The sequence below is a fragment of the Pleurodeles waltl genome, chromosome 5, assembly GCF_031143425.1.
Source record: "Pleurodeles waltl isolate 20211129_DDA chromosome 5, aPleWal1.hap1.20221129, whole genome shotgun sequence".
NCBI lineage: Eukaryota > Metazoa > Chordata > Amphibia > Caudata > Salamandridae > Pleurodeles > Pleurodeles waltl.
In genome coordinates, this window is record NC_090444.1 from 966,276,070 (window position 1) to 966,297,289 (window position 21,220).

The 21,220-nt window shown below is 42.8% G+C and overlaps 1 protein-coding gene across 2 annotated transcripts in view; it reads right to left on the reverse strand.

Moving 5' to 3' along the window:
• ATL2 (atlastin GTPase 2) overlaps nucleotides 1-21,220 on the reverse strand; it is a 541,948-nt gene that overhangs the window by 263,750 nt on the left and 256,978 nt on the right. For both annotated transcript variants that reach the window (XM_069235095.1, XM_069235094.1), the window contains exon 4: nucleotides 5,183-5,287. In XM_069235095.1, the coding sequence (XP_069091196.1) occupies nucleotides 5,183-5,287 (105 nt within the window). The remainder of the gene's footprint in view (nucleotides 1-5,182; nucleotides 5,288-21,220) is intronic.

Genomic DNA, 21,220 nt, shown 5'->3' on the forward strand with positions numbered 1-21,220 from the left:
AGATTCTAGCAATGATGATATCTGAAGTGCGTTGGGCGAGGAGTTAGGAACGGACTTGGACACTTGAGATGGATAGATAAAAGTCTCTCCTCTGAAGGATACACTTTTGCAGATTAGGTATCCAATACTGCGCTGAGGTAGCGTATTCTGTGCACTGGGTGGATTGTTGCTTTTTTGAAGTTCACCAAAGACCCAAACTAGAGTACTGAGGCATGCCTGAAAAATGCTTTAAAGTAAGCTCTTAGAATGTACCCTTTATTAGTAAGTCATCTAGGTGAGCTTAGACTACTTTTTTTGCCTCCTTAATTTGCTGCAATAGACAGCCATATATTTTGTGAATGTTCAAGTAGCTGACTTTAGTCCAAATGGTCTAAGTATTGAAAGTTCTTGAGGCATACTATGAATTGTTATGCTACACTATGCATTTTTATAAATATTCTATGAAAGTATTCATCCTGAAGATCTACTGTGCACATCCAGTCTCCCCGATATTTTTGAGGCCTGATCTTGTGTAATGCAAGCATTCAGAATTTCTTTTTTATGAGCTTGTTCAGAATTCAGAGACTGAGAATAGGTGTGAAATCTTCCTTTGGTCGGTTTGCAAAAACAAGAAAGTATTGGGAATAAATTCCCAATCATTTGGGGAGAAAAGGAGCCTCCTCCACAGCATTTTTCCGTAACAAGATGCTGACATCCTTTTGCAACAGATATAATTGATAAGCAGATGTTCTGGCTGGAAGAATAGAAGGAAAAAGGGCCTTGAAATGGAGAGAATATCCATTATGAACAATATTCAATCCCCATCTAGCTGTCATTATATATAGTCACCCCTGTGGGTGATTGGTATTGAGGCCTCTCACTAGAGTAACAGAGAAGGGGTAAAAGAGACATCATTGTTTCACATGTTGTTTTCTTGTGGCCACAAGTGGTGACCTCTACCACCGGAGGACCTTTGAGGATGGTAAAGGCTGCCTCTAGTATTTCTGATGAGACCACTTAGGGGTTTGAACCCTCTGATGGAAGTAACACCCATCATAGGGCCTACATCTTCTGCTGTACTTCTTTTTCTAATCCAACATCCTTTAATGTATCCTTCTCAAATTTAATCCAATACATTTTCTCATCTACGTGCAATCCAAAAAGGGCATTTCCTACAAAAAGGCAAATTCAGGATTCTCTGCTGTGCTGCAGGAAATACATCCAATGCAGATCCATGGTAATATCCACATGCCACTAGATCTGGTTTATCGGTTGCTGCTGCTCCAATGATCGGATTGAGCCAAGCATACCCTCATTAATAACATCCTGGAGGTCTTGCTTGTCAAAATATTTTTGGAGAGAATCCCACAGGGATCGGTCGTATCTCCCCAAGAGAGCAGTAGCACTGCCAGCTTTCATGGTGGATGCCGATATTCAGCACATTTTTCTGCCAAGTGACTCTAGAATGTTTGCTCCCTGTCACGTGGAAGGATAGATGAAGGAGCTACTGTACCAGATTTTCTCACTGCCACCACAATGACTGGTATTGAATTTGCTTTGAGAAATAGAGGGTCCTGATCTGGTGGTTTGTATTTTTTTTCAAAAGCAGATGGTACTTACCTTTGTTGATGCAGCTGTAAAGAAAAACTGAACAGCAGTTTCAAGTACTAAGGTCTCAGAAATGACTAATGTTGAACTAGTAGGGGTGGGCATTGCAATATTCATTTTTGCTGTTCCTCTCACTAACACAACATTAACTGTTGTGAGGTAATCAACCCATCAACTGGTGAGACTCTTGCTGGCAGTTTGTCAGAGTAGCAGACCAGACTCAGATAAAGGAGATGAAGTTGTCCAGTACAGAGTATGCCTTCTATGGCTAGATCATGACCTGCTGCTAGATCTTTGACCAGATCTTCTGGAACTAGAACGAGAAGACTGCTATATATATCTTCTCCGTTATGTAGCTTACTATCTGGAGTGTGAATGATGGTGTCTCCTTGGAGGTGGAGTAGGTGAACAGGGACCCCTATCTCTAGGAGGTCCTCTAGGAGCAGAAGGCAGCAGTAGTGGTGATTTCCTACGAGGCAAGGGAGTCTTATAGGATGAACCAGGCAAAAATGTGGATGATGTTGAACTTCTCAATGACCGAGAACTCAACAGCAGTATTTCAGGGGAAACCATGAATACTTTCAGGAATATCAGTCTACAGAGCCAAACACTTGATTTTTACGCAGGTCTTAAAACCACTGTGGTGTAAAATCCAAATCAACTGCAATGGAGACCTTGTTCTGGACATCAAACGGGGCTCTGTCGTGGTCTTTCAAACTTGAATGGTGGCTCCCAATGTTCATTAGAAGCGACCTCTCCTTCTGATGTCTAGTCTTCTTGGATCTGTCATTGATGAAGTTCTTGGAGTTGGAGGAGGGCGCTCTGGTGGAAGAATGACCCTCCACATTTCTCCATGAAGACTCAGCACCTGTTCCCTAATGTCTTTCCTGGAGTCCATTAAGTCTGATCATTTCCATGCCCTTCAGAGTTTTTCTGGAAACCGTTTGAGAGTGGCTGCAGGATTCTGGAAGTTGATCTTCAGGAAGATTGATAGTACAGACACTACTGGTCTGTCGGTGCCTCTTTTTTCCATAGGAAGAACACCTCACAAAAAGTGAAGGCATTTTCACAGGAAAATAAAACTACTCCTGTCACACGCAAAAGTTTGCAAATACTCTATGTCTCTAAAGATTCTGAGTAAAACAGAAATACAAGGTTTTGTAAAGATTTTCCAATCATTCCAAGCCAAAAAGGCATAGCTCAGTGCCTGAGGATCCTGTTTCCAAGAGGCAGAAAAATGAACTAACCCAACTGGTACCTGTGAGGCACAGTGGGATATAGGGTGAATTGTGAGGTCGTTAAAGGGAAGTGCAAGTTCTACCTATGTTCTGCATTGCAGCCTATTAACTAACACTGTCCTTCATTCCCTTTCCTTTTACAAAATGTTTTGTGAAAGATTATTTTCCCAGTCAATGGCTACTTTAATCTAATTGGCTTCTTTTTTTAAATGAAAACTGAACAAGATATGATCATTTGTAGCCTTTTCAATAGGCTGAAAACAATAGTTAAAATACTACTGTACACATTTGTTACATAACCAAAGCTGGCCTTACTAAAATCCAACCCTTGCCCTATATCAGAAGATGAAGTAAAACTTGTGATAGATCAATTGTAGTACTGAATCTTGATACAACGATGTACTCTAAAATTGCAGTTGGAAGGACTGATATCTTACTTCCTGGGATAGTCTACCCAAACCAGTCAGACTTTGTGAAGTGGAGGCAGAAGCATGTTAATAACCTCAGGCTGTTCTACCTGTCTGAAAAGGCTGTTCAGAAAAAAGTACCAGCATATCTGGTCTCTGTGGATGCAGAGAAGGCATTCAACCAGGTGGACTGGCATGAGATCAGTCCTTTAGGGCTCAGGGTTCAATACCTATAATATAACTATTCCAGCACTTCAATTCTGGTGGAGAAGAATGTTTTGACTTTCCTCCAAGCTGCAATCAATAAGTTAATCTGGAGAGGCACTAGAAGTTGTTCCAATGAATCAAACGCTAGGGAGGTCTGGCTCTAGCTGATTTTAAATTATACTACGTGGTAAAGCAATTGTGAATCATAGTGGACGACCTAAGGAGAAGGCAGATATTCAATGGCCTCATATGGAAGGGGAATATATGGCAACCCTCTGGGCTGGCTACATAGCAGGGTATTTATCAAGCAGCTATCCGACTAGTTTGCCCACCACGTTTAAGAACCTTAAATATTTTTTCAATTAAGCTGATTCACTGATGGGCAATACAGACAAGCATTATGAAGCCTTTCAGTGGTTGGGAGGAAAAAAATATGCATGAATAACTGTTATGGGTTTCTATCCAAAGAGTGGAAACAAAATGGTGACTTAAGTCAATTGAATAAGGGAGATTTTATGCTCATTATTATCAAAACAAACGCTATGTGCTTAAGAGGCATAAAGTTTCAGTCTTCATCCCAGCCGAATGTGGGAGATAAAGCATGAGAAAACAGGAAAGACTTAAGCTGACATACAAAAAAAACATGGAAATCGCTTGTAGAGAAACAAATGTAACTTACACTGTGGCACAACCACATAAAAACAATCTCATATACAACTTTTAAAAGCGTTTCTGCACTCTAATCCCAGACACTCCTTTTTAAATTTGCTTCCAATTTTAAAGTGTGCTGATGACATTACTGCTTGACTACACTGCCAGTTTCCGTTTATTGGATATGATGAACTACTTTAATGAGCTTTAACTTAATCCTATCACTTTGGTTTCTTGGTGGAACATTTGAAGAAAGAAGGGAAGGTGGTCAGTGTGACAGAATAAAGCAGGGAGACACAAAAACAGTTATCTAGCTGTTTGGAAGGAGGAAAGAGGGGGAATAGAGGTTTCATCTAGACTCTTTGAAGCTTAACTTGAACTCCATTCTGTATGCCCTGAATAAATTATACTGCCTTTCCTGGAAGTAATTTCACCTCAGCTAATTACCCCAATCTCTTATGTATACATGCATTGAAAACCACCCCGCGACTCCAAAGAAATGAGGGAACGCAGTCTCTTGTGGGCACTTAGTCTTCCCAGGCAAACTACACTGCTGGTAAGACACAGCCCAGTGTAATGTCTTTCAAACTCATTTCCATCTCTCTCACTGTCTCTAGTGTCAAATTCGATTTGAATTTAATTTATTGCGGCAGTCAGTGATTTTAAGATCGTATTTCTTGTTTCATTGCCTTAGTCTATGATTGGCTAGTGAAGGCTCTCTGAAATGTCATCCGGCATGAATTAGATAAACATGCAAGAACTAGTAACCTTTGGACCGATTTTGGGAACTGTTTGAAAGTATTTAAAGTGAGGCATTCACACCATGTTACCGGTACAAACATTTAAATGATAAATTGCAGCTTTCTATGTTAATTCAAACTTTAATTGTTAGTCTTATGTCGCAAATAAATATAACGCTTAGGCACACAGTCAATGGTTTAGTATACACTTCACCACAGCGCTTGAATCAGAGTTGAAAGTTTAGTGTTAAGTGGGCTGAAGAGATGAAAATACATTTAGAAAGCAAAACAGCGTGCAACATGAATTCTAAATTAAATCTGAACCTTTATCATAATTAAGAACACGCTGTACCTGAACAGAGCTGGTCATGGTGCTCAGTGCAAACACAGTTGCACAGTCTTTGATTGTAGACTGGCTGTCAAATGCCCCCTGAGTATCCATTAGCAGTACAGCAACCTAAAACACAAAGAAAAGCTGTGTTAACAGTATATATGAATCAGAGAAGGGTAAACGCATACCTATTTTTGCATAAATCAATGCCGTTAATTTAAAGGAATGTTATGCTCAAAAAGGAAAGGCCATATACCTCTGAATCTTACCTTATAATGCGGTTTCCACTGAATCATATCCACTGAATTGTCCCACCACTTTTCTTTGGCAAGGCCAATTAGTAGGTTTTATTGACTATCTACTGCAGAATTCATTAAGCAATTTTCATATACTTCCTTTAAAAAAGATGCCACATTTAAATTTAAAAAGTCACTATATTAGAAAACTGACAAGAAAGCTTCCACAAATGTTGGTTTAAAAACACGGTGAGCTGAAAGCAGGGCAATCAGGCTAAAAAGGCTGCAGTCAAGAGCAGTGGTACCCAACCTGCGGTCCGGGGACCCCTGGGGGGTCCGAAAAGCCTTCTCAGGGGTCCACAACTGCTTCGAAAATTAAATAATATTAACAGATTAGGCCCCCAGCATTTACTAATGGCTCGAGGGGTGGTGGAGGGGGGGGGCGACATTGGGGATCAACTGGCTACCATTGAGGATTCAGTGGGGGGCCCCGGTTTCACTAATGATAAAGTGGAGGTCCACAGAAGTCAAAAGGTTGGGAACCACTGGTCTAGAGGGGCTGAAAACGGATACTGCTCCTTTAAGGAAGCATACTCCACCATCATCTTATCATACCACGTTAGAGGCATTTTCCAGTGTAGTTTCCGATTGGAGACTTAGTGTCCTGCCTTTAGCGAAACTATGAGTTTATTCTTCCATCTGGTTGAAGGAGAGGCTGCTTATGACTTTAATGACGATTCCCCTGAAGCACTTAACAACTTCTCTTTCAGGAGTTCTCCATTGATAATCCTAAGCATTCAACAGAATAGAAAGCCTTCCCCAAACAAACAGTGGAAGACAAAAAAACAAAATGTCCTGACTTAACCAGAGTGACATCCTTGAACAGGATTGCGGTTTCTGGGCATTCACCTTGTAATCACAATCAAGGATTTAGATTATTGCGAATGCATGCATAAACTGCAAGGTAGAAACATTACAGATCTGTGATATAGGAACAGTCCCTAGGAAGACATCTGCTGGTGCTTTATCCCTAGTAGACTGTGTTCTGGGTTTGCTTTACAAAGATTTACTTACTTTTTGACAGCAAAGATTAATTTAAGAGAATTTATTTGGAGAATATGGACTTTGAAGTTTCCAAATCTCTACGGACAAACAACAGTTAACAAATAGAGACACATTTACGAATACGTTTTGTCTTATCAAGAGAGCATTTCAAAACCCCGATTTACATCAGGGGTATGTAAAGATCTTTCAGCTAGCATAGAAGGATTCTTATGGAATATTGCACAGGGTTAACAGGAATCATAAGGCTCGAATTTTGCTTATTCTGGGTACAGCAATGTCAGTTTTCAACTCACTCGAGTGTAGCCTACTTAGATACACTGTCCTTTTTTCCTCACTTTATCTTTAAAAAAGGTTTGAGAAAGTGTTGTCACTTTTCCAATATAGGGACCTTAAATAAAAATCGGTGTATTTCCTAAAGAAAATAACTGAAAATTGGTCAATACAGTTTGTCAATGCTCTTTTTTGTTGTTGTTTGTTTACAGACTGGCTTCCTTTTTATCTTTTTACAAATTGGCATTCCTATAGAGGGATTTCACATTAATTTGTAAAAAGTGCACCTAGAACCTGTTCATGGGAACCATACCTCAGTGTTATTATTTCAACGAAGATTCCCATGAAGGAGAACAAGGATTACAAGTAAGCATCTTTTCTCTCTTCATCAAAGGTGTCTATAAGGAATTCATCAGCTCAATGGGGATCCCAGAACACTTCTACAAAAGAAATGCTTCTCTTTCTAAATGGACACATTTTTCAACTATATTTTCAGACAAAAAAAAAAAAAAAAAAAAAAACACACACAAAGGTTTCATATATATGCCACAAAAATGGCACAGACGATCTAAACAATATTAACTCAATTCTTGTAGAGGAAGTTGGTACTGAGATGCAGAATGCACCGACCATCTTTATGTCTGATGGGCTCAACAGAGAAACACCTTTTCTTGGGACATCTCAAGAGGATTCTCTCTGAGAACAATACCAATACCTGAGAGAATCCACTTAACAGGAAGAGAACACATTTTTGGTGCCAATCATGAGATGCTCAAAAAGAAAGCATACATAACAGCAGAGGAAAGAGTGGTGCTAACGCTGCTCCACTCAATGGTTAAGCAAACATTCACATCTCCCAGGAGGTTAGAGACACAGGAGGATGACATTATCTCAGACTTCCAAAAAAAGGGTTCCATTTCGGCACAGCTTGCTTTAGGAATGCTTTGTAATGTGCTTTAATCTTAGACTGCCATTGCTTGTCACACAATATATATAGGATAACTAGAAGACTGGTGGTTAAGATGATAGTTTCAGAAATTATGCAATTCATGTGCATGCATACATACATGGGACATGTATGGGCTGTCTTACCCTGGTTATGATCACATGTGTAAAAGAAACTTGTTCTGAGCAGGCACTGATTATTTAGGCAGCATTGCCCTGCTGTTACTATTAACATTCTAACAGGAGATGCATAGTAAAAAGCACATTTGGTTTCCTGGAGAAAATGCCTCCACATGCTCATTTCATCAACTCTCATTATCACAGATATATACGTAAAAAGGAATAGTTACTCTGCAGTTCTCTCGCAGGGTTATTTCCATGATAGTCCTAAGCTTTGAATAGTTCTGCCCGCCTGCACCTTTTCCAATATGTGTTCTCAAGTTTTGATGTTCGCCTTTCTTCAGGCAGGCCTGCATAGTCACTTAAGAATGTCATTATGCAGCCTAAAGGATTAGGCTACAGTGGTCAAAGTTCTTCATCTTGTTGATACAAAAAGGGAAGTATCCCAAGGAGGTATGCTCTCAAATGCATTATTATTTAGTAAAATAACAAACAATCTTTCACAAACCCTTTTGTGATCTAAAATAAGGATGAAGGAGTGTAGGGCAGTGTAGCCCATAGACTACATTGCCCTGTAAGAACACCTGGACCCCCAGTATATTATCATCATGCCAAGTGAGAGGCAGTTACCTCAATTCTTTTTGTAGGCAGTACTAGCTGAATTAAAGAGAAATCTGATATATTATTTTGTCTACTCCACCGGGGAGGAGGGAGGGTTGCTTATGACTATCATAGAAATGCCCCTACGAGAGAACTGGAGTTACAGGTAAGAAACTATTCTTTCCCTCGTAGGGGATTTCCATGTACAGCCATAATGAGATGCTTAAACAAGCAAAGAGATTTTTGCGAGAAGCCTGTCCTACTTGGGCATCTGTCCTCACATGAGAATCAAGACAGTAGTGCTTAGAATGTGTGGACAGAACTCGATGTAGCAGCTTTACCAATATCTGCCAAGGGGATATTTCTCATTAAGGATGTTGTGGCTGATTTGCCTATGGTAGAGTGTGCTTTTGGTTGGCCAGCAAGAGTTTTAATAGTACAGAATACACAAGACATTCCACCTAGAGAGTGACTGTTTGGAAGTGGCAAGACCTGTGCACACTGGACCTTAGCTAACGAATAGCTGCTGTAATCTGCAAATCGATCTGGGTTTGTCTAGGTAAAAATTCAAAACTCTATGTCCAGAGAGTGAAGTGCTCTCTCAGCCAGAAAAAAATTGATTTTGAAAGAAAGCTGGTAAAGAAATAGTCTGGTTTACATGAAAATCAGAGATAACCTTTGGTAGGAATTTAGGATGTGTCTTTATAACTACTTTGGAAGAGTGGAATACTGTGTACGGCTCGCGAGCACAGACGGGCTGGATTTCATTAACCCTGCATGCTGATGTAACTGCAACAAGGAAAGCAGTTTTCCAAGTGAGGTGTTGGAGGGATGCCTTGTGTACAGGCTCAAAAGAGTGCTGCATAAGACGTGAAAGGACTACGTTAAGCTCCTATGGTGGAGAAGGGTGCCTAATAGGAGGGAATACCTTCTTTAACCTCTCAAGGAAACCTTTGATGACTGGTATTTTAAAGTAAGAGGTTTGTGAAGGGCTTTTCGTGTATGCAGCAAGCACTGCCAGGTGTACTTTAATGGAAGAGAATTGCAGACCAGATTTAGCAAGGTGCAAAGAATATGGAAGAATAACATCCTTCCTGCAAGACGTGGGGTCTATATCTTGGAAGAATACCAGATGCAGAATCTCTTTTGAAGGCATATGCAGATCGGGTGGATGGCTGCTTTGCCTCTTTCAGAACCTCCATACAGTCTTGTGGTAGGTTAAGGTGACCATACTGTACTAGCTCAGAAGCCATGTTGCCAAATTCAAGAAGGAGAGATGTCTAATCTGTCCTCCAAATTTGGTCAGGAGGTCTGGCCTGCATGGCAGCTTGAGATGTGGACGGAGCAATTGATAAAGAAGGTCCAGGAACAACCACTGCCTCAGCTACTCTGGTGCAATGAAAATCATCCTGGTTGTCGTTGACGAGTGCTTGAGAGGGACTGCTGGGATCATGGGGAATTACTGGAAGAGCGTAGACATTTGTTGGACCAGTCGATCCATAGGGTATTCCCTTATCAATTCTAGATAGTAAAACCTGGTGGTGAAGACTGCATTTTATGTTTTCTGCTGTGGCAAAGAGGTCGATAGAAGGTGTGCCCCACAAGCGGAAGGTATTTTGAACAACATCTTTGCTCAGTACCCACTCTTGGTTCTTGTTGAGAGCCCTGCTGAGTTCATATGCTTGGACATTCTGAATGCTTGGAAGGTGAGTTGCTATTATCTTCAAATTCCTAGCTAGGAGCCAGATTGTCTGGGCCTCTTGTGACAGGGCGCTGGATTTGGTTTCCTCCCTGCTTGTTCAGGTAGTACATAGTGGTTGTATTGCCCGTCAGAACAAGCAGGGTGTCTGTTTTAAAAGACGGGAGAAATGCTTTTGAGAGCTAGGTGAACTGCACAGAGTTCGAGGAGATTAATGTGGTATGTTGTTTTCCTGGAAGACCATAAGCCTTGTATTTGTAGGTGATCTATAGGAGCTTCCCAACTGAGCAGCGAGGCATCAGTCACGATGGTCTGTGTTGGCAGCGGTTGATGAAATGGCATCCCCTTTAGGAGATTGGTTGGAGAACACCACCAGCTGAGGGGTCTGGTTGCGTGGAGGAATAGAATTATCCTGTCTTCCCAGTTTCCCACAAATTGGTCCCACTGGTCCTCTAGGCACTCCTGGAGAGGTCACATGGAGACGAGTGTTGGGAGTGAGAAAGATGCAGGAAGCCATTAAGCCAAGAAGTTAGGAGACTGTGCGCACTGTTGGGCGATGCATTGTTTTGAGAGCGCGACACTTCCTGAGAAAGGATAAGTGTTGTTCCTCCAAAGGACACACAACTTCCTTGAAGTGTGTTGATGGTAGCTCCTAAGTAGTGCAACTTCTGGACTGGTTTGTCGCGGACTTGAGAAAGTTGACATGAAGCCCCATCCGATGAAGGAGATCGTAGGTCCATTTGAAGTGCAGTTGAGCTTCTGGAAAAGAAGATGCCTTGATCAGCAAGTTGTCCAGATATGGGTAGACAAAGATTCGTGGCTTTCAAGGATGTGCTGCCACCAAAGCCATGACCTTGGAAAAAATTCTGGGTGCTGACTTGAGATCCAATGGTAGGACTATATATTGGTAGTGGTGCTGTCCCACAATGGCCTCAGGAACTTCTATGCTTCTTGCTATGTGAATATGAAAGTAGGCATCGTGCAGGACGATGGAGCAAAGGCAGTCTCCCTGGCGAATCTGGGGGTATATTTTGGGTAAGGTCAGCATCCTAAACTTTCCCCTTCTAATCCATTTGCGGACGAGCTTGAGATCGAGAATGGGTTTGAACTCATTTGCCCTTTCTTGGCAAGGAGGAAGTACCTTGAGTAAATGCCTTTTCCCCGCTGGTTGAAGGGGAACAGGTTTCACCGCCTTCTTTTGTAACAGAATGGTGACTTCTGCCTTTAGAAGGCAGAGATGAGAAGTGGATGACCTTGGTGGAATAGATGGTGGTGGGGCAGAAAACCTGAGACAATACCCATTCTGATTCAAGAACCAGGTGTCTACTGTAACGTGTTGCCACTCTGTCCGAAAATTGGTGATTTCCCTCCCCCAACCAAAGTGGGTAACAGAAGAGAGGGAAGAAAACATTCAGAGTTTTGAGGCTGTCTAGTATCCTGATTGGATTGGCTCGGCCCCTTTGCTGTTTACACCGAGGTTGGTAGGGCCTTTGATACTGCTGCTAAGATCTTCCAGGCAACCAGTGAGGGATTTGAACCCTCAGAGTGAAGGCGATGTTGGAAAGGTCGGAAGGACCTGCCTCTTTCAAGGCCTACGGCTTTCAAAGTGTCTACCTCAGTCTTCATCCTTGCCATTTCTTTATCAGCATAATAGCTGAACAGTGTGGATCCCGAAAATGTCAAGTTCATAATACGTTGCTGAGCACCGGCTTGAGTGATGTTAGCCGGAGCCTTCTGAAGGTCACTCCATGGTAGTAAACGTGCTGAGAGCAAGGATGAATCTGCTGGCATATTAATGATTTGATTAGACCGTGGCACCTTCTTGGACGATCTCCAAAACATCCTCCCTCTGGTCTCTAGGGAGGTGGTCTGCGAAATGAAGGCTGGAGCCCACAGGGCTCTATCATATATGCACAAGAGGGCTGTTGCACTGGTCGCTTTCATAGATGTAGCCGCAGAATTACAGACTTTGCAGCATGTCGAATCCAACTTTCTACTCTCTTTGTCAGGAGGAGAAGTAGTAGAAGGAGATGTGGCATGAGACTTGCGGGCAGCCAGAATTACTAGACAGTCAGGTGGTGGATCGGAACGTAGAAACAAAGGATATTGTTCCAGGGGGTGATACTTTTTATGGAGCCTAGAAGGTGCCAACTTAGCCACAGTCCGAGTAAGAAAACTCCATGGCAGGTTCAGGAAGACCCGGCACTAGCAGGAACAAAGGCCTTAAGGCTGTACGTTGGTGGAGCGTTTCAAATATTATAGAGGTGGATGGTGTTGAAACAGCCATAGGAATGTTGAGCTTAGCTGCACCCCAAACAAGAACTTCCCGTAAGGTGGTTATATCATCCACCAGTGAGGAACAAGGCTGAGGAGAGTCTGCTATAGTGGGCGCATAAACTCAGGTGGACGATGACGTATCTCCTTGATAATGTTGGCGAGATCGCGATCTTGACCTATAAAGCGATCTGTGACGAAAGTGTCTCAATCTTGTAGATGAGCGGCCAGATGTATGATGGCCATGCCAGGAATGGTGGCGCGATCTTGAGCGTGGTCTGGGAGCTGGAACGGTGCTAGGCACATGCAGCACTGGAGGAGGTGGAAGCACAGGTGCCAGAAGGGCTGGAGAAGCCTATAGCACCAGAGTCAGACCTTGAGGTGGAGGCTGAGGAGGAGATGTTGCCGAGGAGAGATGGTCGGAGGAGGAGAAGGAGATGAGGGAAGGAGCACCAGCGAAGGAGAAACATCTCTGGAATGTTGCAACTCCGACAAATAAATGCTTCTTCGTTGCAAAGATTTTTTTCCTCCACGATATTGAGGGACTCTTCAATGTCGCCCTCTCTCTGACATCAAGGCATCGACGCTGATCAGCGCCTCGATGTCGAGCTGTCACATCAATGTTTCCTCTGCTGTGACGGCGAGTCCATCAACGCTGATGCATTCCTCAACAGCGTGCGCCGATAAGCATAACTTCAACGTTGTGCGGTGTCTTGATGTCGAGCGGCGTACCTCCTCTCGATGTCTATCTCCTCAACATCGAACGGGACCGAAAAAGATTTCTTGCAGAAAAACGCCTTTCAGACCTCCCAAGTCTACTGGAGGCTGAGGGATGAGCTCTAGTGGAAGACCTACCTTCCCCTCACTCAGAGGTCCAACTGGCTTCTTGCTGGTGTCTTCTCTGCCCTCCCTTGAGGGCAAATCTTCTCCCTCTCACGCAGGATGCACATGGGAAATGTCTTACGGATGTTACAGGAGGCAGGAAGGTGTAAAGATGGCAGGCGGACAATACAGACATCATGGGAGCCTGTTTTGGCCTTTTTCTGCCACAGAGTGGGCCTTTGTCAAAAAGAGAAGGCATTTTTCAAGTAAAAATGCCTTAATTCCTGTCAGAAAAAGACAAAAACCAACAGGGAAAGGTAAAAGATATCAAGTGAAGCTGTTGTCACTGATATTTCTTTTAATGAATTTTGGAAGAAAAAAACCTAAATAGGTCGAGCTCAATACTCCAGGAGCCTATCAGCAGAACCAGAAAAAAATGAGGTAACTGCCTCTCACTAGGCATGATGGGATACTGGAGGTCCAGGTGTTCTTAAAGACAGAGACTCCTTTTACTTCCTTTACAATGGTAGCCTATGGGCTACACTGCCCTACACAGCTTCATCCTTGTCTTAGATTACAAAAGGGTTTGTGAAAGATTGTTTCTGTTATTTTACTAAATATTCATGCATTTGAGTGCATGTCTCCTTGGGCTATTTCCCTTTTGTATCAACAAGATGAAGAACTTCGGCCACTGCAGCCTAATCCATTAGGCTGCATAATGACACTCTTAAGTGACTATGCAGGCCTTCCCAAAGAAAGGCAAACATCAGCACTTAAGACATTTTGAAAAAAGTGCTCTGGAGTCATTGCAGGCGGGCGCAACTGTTCAATGCTTAAGACTATACACGGAAATCCTCTATGAGAGAACTTTACTTTACCTTCTTTTTTAGGATCTCCGATTAGAATAATTAAGCAGCTTCATTTTAACTTTTCTAATTCTTTTAGGACGTTGATCCTTTCCCAATAAAGGACATTTGGTTTGAAATTTTTAGGAACTTGGATTGAACATGGTCTAAATCAACCTGTACATCAACTATTAGGTAAAAAACCATTAAAACATAAATAATGGACATCTTCCATTTTTCTTTTACGCTTACAAAGCAGCAATATAATTAAAATACATTTTAAACAAAAACTACAACTTTGATGAGTTAGGTTCATAATAATGGCTAGAACTATTAAATAAATTATGTGCAGGCCTCTTTTCAGAAGTGCACAAAGGGACTATGTCCCAGACTGGGAGCAGCAAATACGGATTTTTATCTCAGACTTGTCACATAGTTCCTATACCATCACTTCCCTGACCAGATCACCAATAAGGATATGTCCAATCAACATCTCACCAGCTCTTTACAACGCTGAATTAATAGGAAGCTGAGACATAAGGAATCAAATTAGGCAATACTCAAAAGAAACCTGAAAATGCGACTCTTCAAAGGTGATTTTACCCCTCAATTTAACACCACCAAACTGATCCCACACAAAACAAGCAATTGTAATGCAACGGATCTCACATTTGCTCGAGTTAGAGCTAATAGCGCTGTAAACTCCTAACTGGACTTTTCTTGCCACATATATTAAAACCAAAAAATCAAGTGCGATCGCGCTATGTAAAACCCAGCGCGATCACACTGCGTGGAAAATAAAAAGATAAAGTAGTGCCGAAACCAGACTAAAAACATGGAGCCTCGTATGTTTTCAGTAGTTGGCCGGTGCGCTCGAGGAGGGCTAAACACCGGAAAAGACATGATGTATGCATGCCTTTCACTAATGAAATCATGCGGATTTTAAAAAGGCAAGCTCACGAACCAATGAAAGTTATAGGTGTGAGATGGAGGTGGTTAAAAGCCCAAAAAGAGATTACAACAGGGACCGAGTGCTTGTGCGCTCGACCCTAAAAAGTGACTTTATCTCTAAGTGCAGTTCATACTCCTGAGAATCCCTGGAATTTTACAGATCAAGACACCTCGTTGCTTGATAAATATCAACTAATACATTGAAGATTTTCAAAACATATTTCAGGACAATCCACTTACCAGTGATGCTAGGATAATCATATCACAAGTTAATTATCACTTCATTCAACTATGGATATGACAACAAAAAGTTGCATATTGGCTTTTCCATGCCCTCAGATGCAGAATGTCACCAGCAGATGGGAAAAACATGACTCAGTGCAAAATTAAACTTGGATTTTTAACTCCCAGTAGTCCACTGCACAGAACTGGGAGTAGGGCAGGTGGTGACAAATCTGCTGTTAAACTGTTTCCATCAGAAAGAACGTAAGAATCAATACCAAAGCAACACCTTTCCCAAGGCAGTGAGTCTCAGATGTGGACTTGACACAACTAAGAAGTGTAGATCTGATCAGTCAAAACAGCCCTGCCTGTGGACTGGATACTGCAGTTCCTGGTGAAAGTAAGTGGGTTCCTGATGCCCAAATCCGGAACACCCTGAGCTAAAGCAATAGTTGCTCCCTTTATTTGGCTAGAATGAACCTTAAGGCCCCTCAGGACATCCCTTTTAGCCAAGGCATAACCTATTTTGATGCAGAGGACGATTCATCTGGATAAGGTTAAATTTTGCACCTAGTTTACTTTCTTCACACTAGAGAACACAATAAAAAGTTGATCATCAATATAGTTCTCCTTAGCTCTATCAATATGAAACCTAAAAGGATGCTTAGGATCCAATAGGTAAAACTGCTCTTCCTCCTTGGATGGGTATAGAGGACAAAAGCCCAACGTGGAAAGGTGACACCACCTTTGAAAGGAAAGATGCACTGGTCCTAAGCACCAGTTTGCTTAAAATGTTACTTACTCAGTAGACATCTGTTTGTGGCATGAAGTGCTGTAGATTCACAGATCGCTGCAGATTAAAAGAATAATTCCACCTAGAGCTCCACCAGCTCCTGCCTGGAATCTTAACATCGTGCTCACAAGACTTACCTTTTGAACCCATGCATTCTTGCCCTCTCCAGTTTTTCTCATGGAAGGTTGCTTTCCTAGTAGCAATTACTTCCTTAAGAAGAGTTAGTGAAATTCAAGCATTCACTTTAGAAGAACCTTTCTTTCAAATTCGTAAAAATAAAATAGTCCTTAAGACAAATCCAAAATTTCGACCAAAAGTAGTTTCACCATTTCATATCAGCCAGTCATCGGAATTGCCAGTCTTCTTTCCACAGCCACATTCAGTTGCTGAAAGAGCTCTTCAAACCCTTCATGTTAAAAGGGCTCTCGTGTATTATATAGATAGAACAAAAAATTTCAGACAGTCTAAACAACTCTTTGTGGCTTTTCAACAACCTCACAAGGGTAATCCTATTTCAAAACCAGGATTAGCCAGATGGATAGTAAAGTGTATTCAAACTTGCTATCTTAAAGCTAAAAGACAGTTACGACTAACTCCTTAAGCACATTCTACTAGAAAGAAAGGAGCTTCAATGGCATTATTTGGAAATATACCAATGACAGATATATGTAAAGCATGGTCCACACAATCCACATTTACTAAACACTACTGTGTGGATGTCTTATCTCGCCAACAAGCAAATGTTGGACAAGCAGTGCTTAAAACACTATTTCAAACTACTCCAACCCATACAGGCTAGCCACCGGTTATTTTGGGAGGGGACTGCTTTACAGTCCATGCAAAGCATGTGCATCTGCAGCTACACATGCCAAACGGAAAATGTTACTTACCCAGTAGACATCTGTTCGTGGCATGTAGTGCTGCAGATTCACATGTGCCCTCCCTCCTCCTCGGAAGCCTGTAGCCATTGTAGTACTTTATTTATAAATGTATATACATTGCATGGATATCTTTTTTTTTTTCTCTCGCGCTCTCTCTCTCTCTATATATATATATATATATATATATATATATATATATATATATATATAAATATATATATATATATATATTAAAAATGTGTGTGTACATATACATTTCTACACTCTTTACTTCATCCTCCTGCGGGAAAACAAAGAAAGGACTCAATGCCCATGCGCACTATCATAGAGAGGAGGAGTCACTCGATCGTGACTAGAAAACCTTAGTAGAAGAAAAACAACTTACAACACTCCGAGTCAAACGCATATGTATCTGCAGCTACACATGCCATTGAATGGAAATATATATATATATATATATATATATATATATATATATATATATATATTAGATGAAAAAAGATGTCCATGCAATGTATATTACAGGCTTCTGGGGAAGAGGGAGGGCGCATGGGAACCTACAGCACCATATGCACAAACGAACAAGTTACTTACCTTCGGTAACGCTTTTTCTGCTGGATACACTAGCTACCTGTGGATTCTTCACCTTATGAATTCTCCCAATGCGCCAGCATTCAGTGGAAAATCTTCTTCCCAGCTCTCCACGTTGACGAGGACGTCACAATTGCACGCCTCTTATGCGACTCCGTCTGACGTCACCTTGACAATAAGAGGTCCTCGCCAGCGTGCTGACGTCAGTTTCACCCATTTTTTACGTGCCTTTGAGGCGAACAGGTGAAAACCAACCTCACAATAGCTCAAATGAACACACAAAAAACCATATTGATGTAACACAATTACAACAATTATTTATATATAAAATTATATAAACATATATCCACTTGTAACACAGAAGTCTTGGTATGACCAGACTGGCAACTGGGAGGCGTGTGGGACTGTGAGGAATCCACAGGTAGGTAGTGAATCCACTAGAAAAAGCGTTACCGAAAGTAAGTAACTTGTTCTTCTGATGGATACAACTACCTGTGGATTCCTCACCTTATGAATAAAGTCCCAAAGAAGTACTGCACTCGGAGGTGGGTGCCTGACCAGTCAAACCAATAAATCCTGCAACACAGAACGTGCAAAATGGCCACCCCACTTAACTTCAGAGTCCAAGCAATAATGCTTTGCAAAAGTGTGGAGGGACGCCCAAGTTGCTGCCTTGCAAATATCCACCACCGGAACTCCTCTAGCCAGGGCCGAAGTAGCAGACCTAGCCCTGGTCGAATGGGCTCCAATACCCTCAGGAGGGACCTTCTTTGCCAACGAGTAACAGATCTTAATGCAAGAATGACCCACTTGGATATAGTTTTTTTATGGACCTCTCTGCTCTTCCTCTTTCCTACATATCCAATGAAGAGCTGTTCCTCCAACCTTAAGTCCTTTGTTCTCTCAATATAAAAACTGAGAGCCCTTCTAGGGTCCAAACGATGGAGTCTCTCTTCCTCCTTTGAAGGATGAGGAGGAGGGTAGAAAGATGGAAGGGTAATGGACTGCCCCATATGGAAAGGAGTGACAACTTTAGGGAGAAAGGCCACCCTGGTTTTCAGCACCACTTTGTCATCAAATAATTAAGTAAAGGGAGGTTTAACACCAAGGGCCTGAAGCTCACCCACACACCTAGCAGACATAATAGCTATCAGGAAAACCGTCTTAAGAACTAAATATCTTAACGGACAAGAATACAGGGGTTCAAACTGGGAACCCATGAAAAAAGTCAAAACCAGATTAAAATCCCACTGAGGCATAAGAAACGGATTGGGAAGAAATGTATTTGTCAAACCTTTTAAGAACCTAATAACAATAGGTGATTTAAACAAGGAGGGTTGATCCAGAAGGCAAAGAAAAGCTAACAGTGCCGACAAATAGCCTCTAACAGTTGCAACTGCACAACCCTTCAGTGTTAAAGTTAAAGCAAATAACAGAACATCAGACAGATGGGATCTCAAGGAATCAATTTGTTTCTCTCCACACCAAGCCACGAATTGTGCCCACCTGCCGGCATAAACAGTCTTAGTGGAGTGTCGCATGACCGATAAAATAACATCCATTACCTCCGGTGGGAGAGAGAAAGAACTCAGATTGCCACGTTCAATCTCCAGGCATGAAGGTGCAGGCTCTGGAGGCGAGGGTGTAGAACCTGCCCCTGCGACTGCGAGAGGAGATCTGCCCTTAGAGGGAGCAGAGGGCACAGTGAGAGTTGGAGAAGGTCCGTGTACCATACCCTTCTCAGCTAATCCGGAGCTATTAAAATGACTTGAGCCCAATCTTGGCAAATCTTCCTCAGAACCCGAGGAATCAAGGGTATGGGTGGGAACACGTAAAGCAACTGGTCGCACCAAGACATCTGAAACGCACCCCCAAAGCACCTTGCACCAGATACTGGAGGCTGCAGAACGACGGGCAGTGCGTGTTCTACCGAGTGACAAACAGATCTATTCACGGAGAACCCCACATCCGAAAGATGGGATGGACAAGATCCTGATGGAGACGCCACTCGTGATCGGCCGAGAAATACAGACAGACTGTCCGCACGTAAGTTAAGCACTCCGGCCAAATGATTCGCTACCAAGAAAACCCGGTGGTCCTGAACCGAGGACCAGAGCCGCAGAGCCTCTCTGTAGAGAAGGTACGACCCCACTCCACCCTGCTTGCTTATATACCACATCGCGATAGTGTTGTCCGTCAAGACTTGAACTGACTGACCACAAAGGGAAGGGAGAAAGGCCTTGAGGGCCAGACATATCGCCTGCAATTCTAACAGATTGATATGAAAAGTCCGTTCCATTGCAGACCAAAGACCTTTGATCTCCAGGTCCCCCAGATTAGTTCCCCCACCCTAGAGTGGAAGCATCCGTTATGACAGTGGCCACCGGAGGAGGCAGTGAAAACGGCCTTCCTTGGGAGAGGTTGCCGTCCACAGCCCACCATCGTAGATCTGATGCAGCGTCTCTGGAGATAGATATCGACTCCTCAAGATCCCCTCTGGGATGAAACCACTGCTTGCAGAGGCACCATTGGAGAGCCCTCATGTGCCAACGTGCATGAGTGACCAACAGAATGCAAGAAGCGAACAGACCAAGCAGGTGCAGGACCTTGAGGACTGGAGCAACAGCTCCATTTTGAAACATTGGAATCAACGCCTGAATGTCCTGAATACGCTGAAGCGGAGGATAGGCCAGATTCAATGTTGTATCCAGTACTGCCCCTATGAACAGGAGTTGCTGAGAGGGCTCCAGGTGAGACTTGGGCACGTTTATCGAAAAGCCCAGATCGAACAACTGAGTTGTCATCTGCAAGTGATGCAGCACAAGCTCCAGAGACTTGGCTTTGATCAACCAATCGTCCGGGTAAGGGAATACCGATATTCCCTTCCTTCTGAGACTTGCTGCAACCACCGCCATCACCTTTGTGAAGACTCGAGGTGCTGAAGTAAGACCAAACGGAAGGACCGCAAACTGGTAGTATTGCAACCCCACCACAAACCGGAGATACTTTCTGTGCAACTTGAGAATAGGGATATGAAAGTAAGCATCCTGCAAGTCGACAGAAACCATCCAATCTTCTTTGTTCAAGGCCAGAAGTACCTGCACTAGAGTCAGCATCTTGAATTTCTCCTGCTTGAGGAACCAATTCAAAATCCTCAGATTCAAGATTGGTCTCAATCAACCATCCTTCTTGAGAATCAGGAAATATCTTGAATCCTGACCCCTTTCCTGCTCTGGAACCAACTCAACTGCACCTTTTGATAACCGGCTTTGAACCTCCTGCTGCAACAACAGGAGATGGTCTTCTGAACAAAACGAGGGACGGGGAGGTATGGGAGGGGGGAAACTCCTGAAAGGAAAAGCATATCCTTTCCTCACAATATTTAGAACCCAGGAGTCTGATGTGGTTAACTCCAACTCGCAGAGAAAAAGACGTAACCTTCCCCCTACAGGAGAAGTATGGCTCAAAATGGGCAGAAAACTAGGGCTGCTTCCCTTGCTGTTGTCCCTCAGAGGAAGAGGATGATGCAGGGTGCTGCTGGGTGGCCCCTCTTGTCCAAACCCTCCCCCGCCCTCTAAAGGATCTATATGAGAGGCTGGCAGGCTGTTGGACTATGGACTGGGGTATCCCACAGTAAACGGGTCCACGCCCAAACACCCTGAACCTCCGAAAGGACCTGAAAGGGGTAGTAGTGGAAACCAACAGACCCAAAGACTTCGCTGTGGCCCTATTGTCCTTAAAGCAC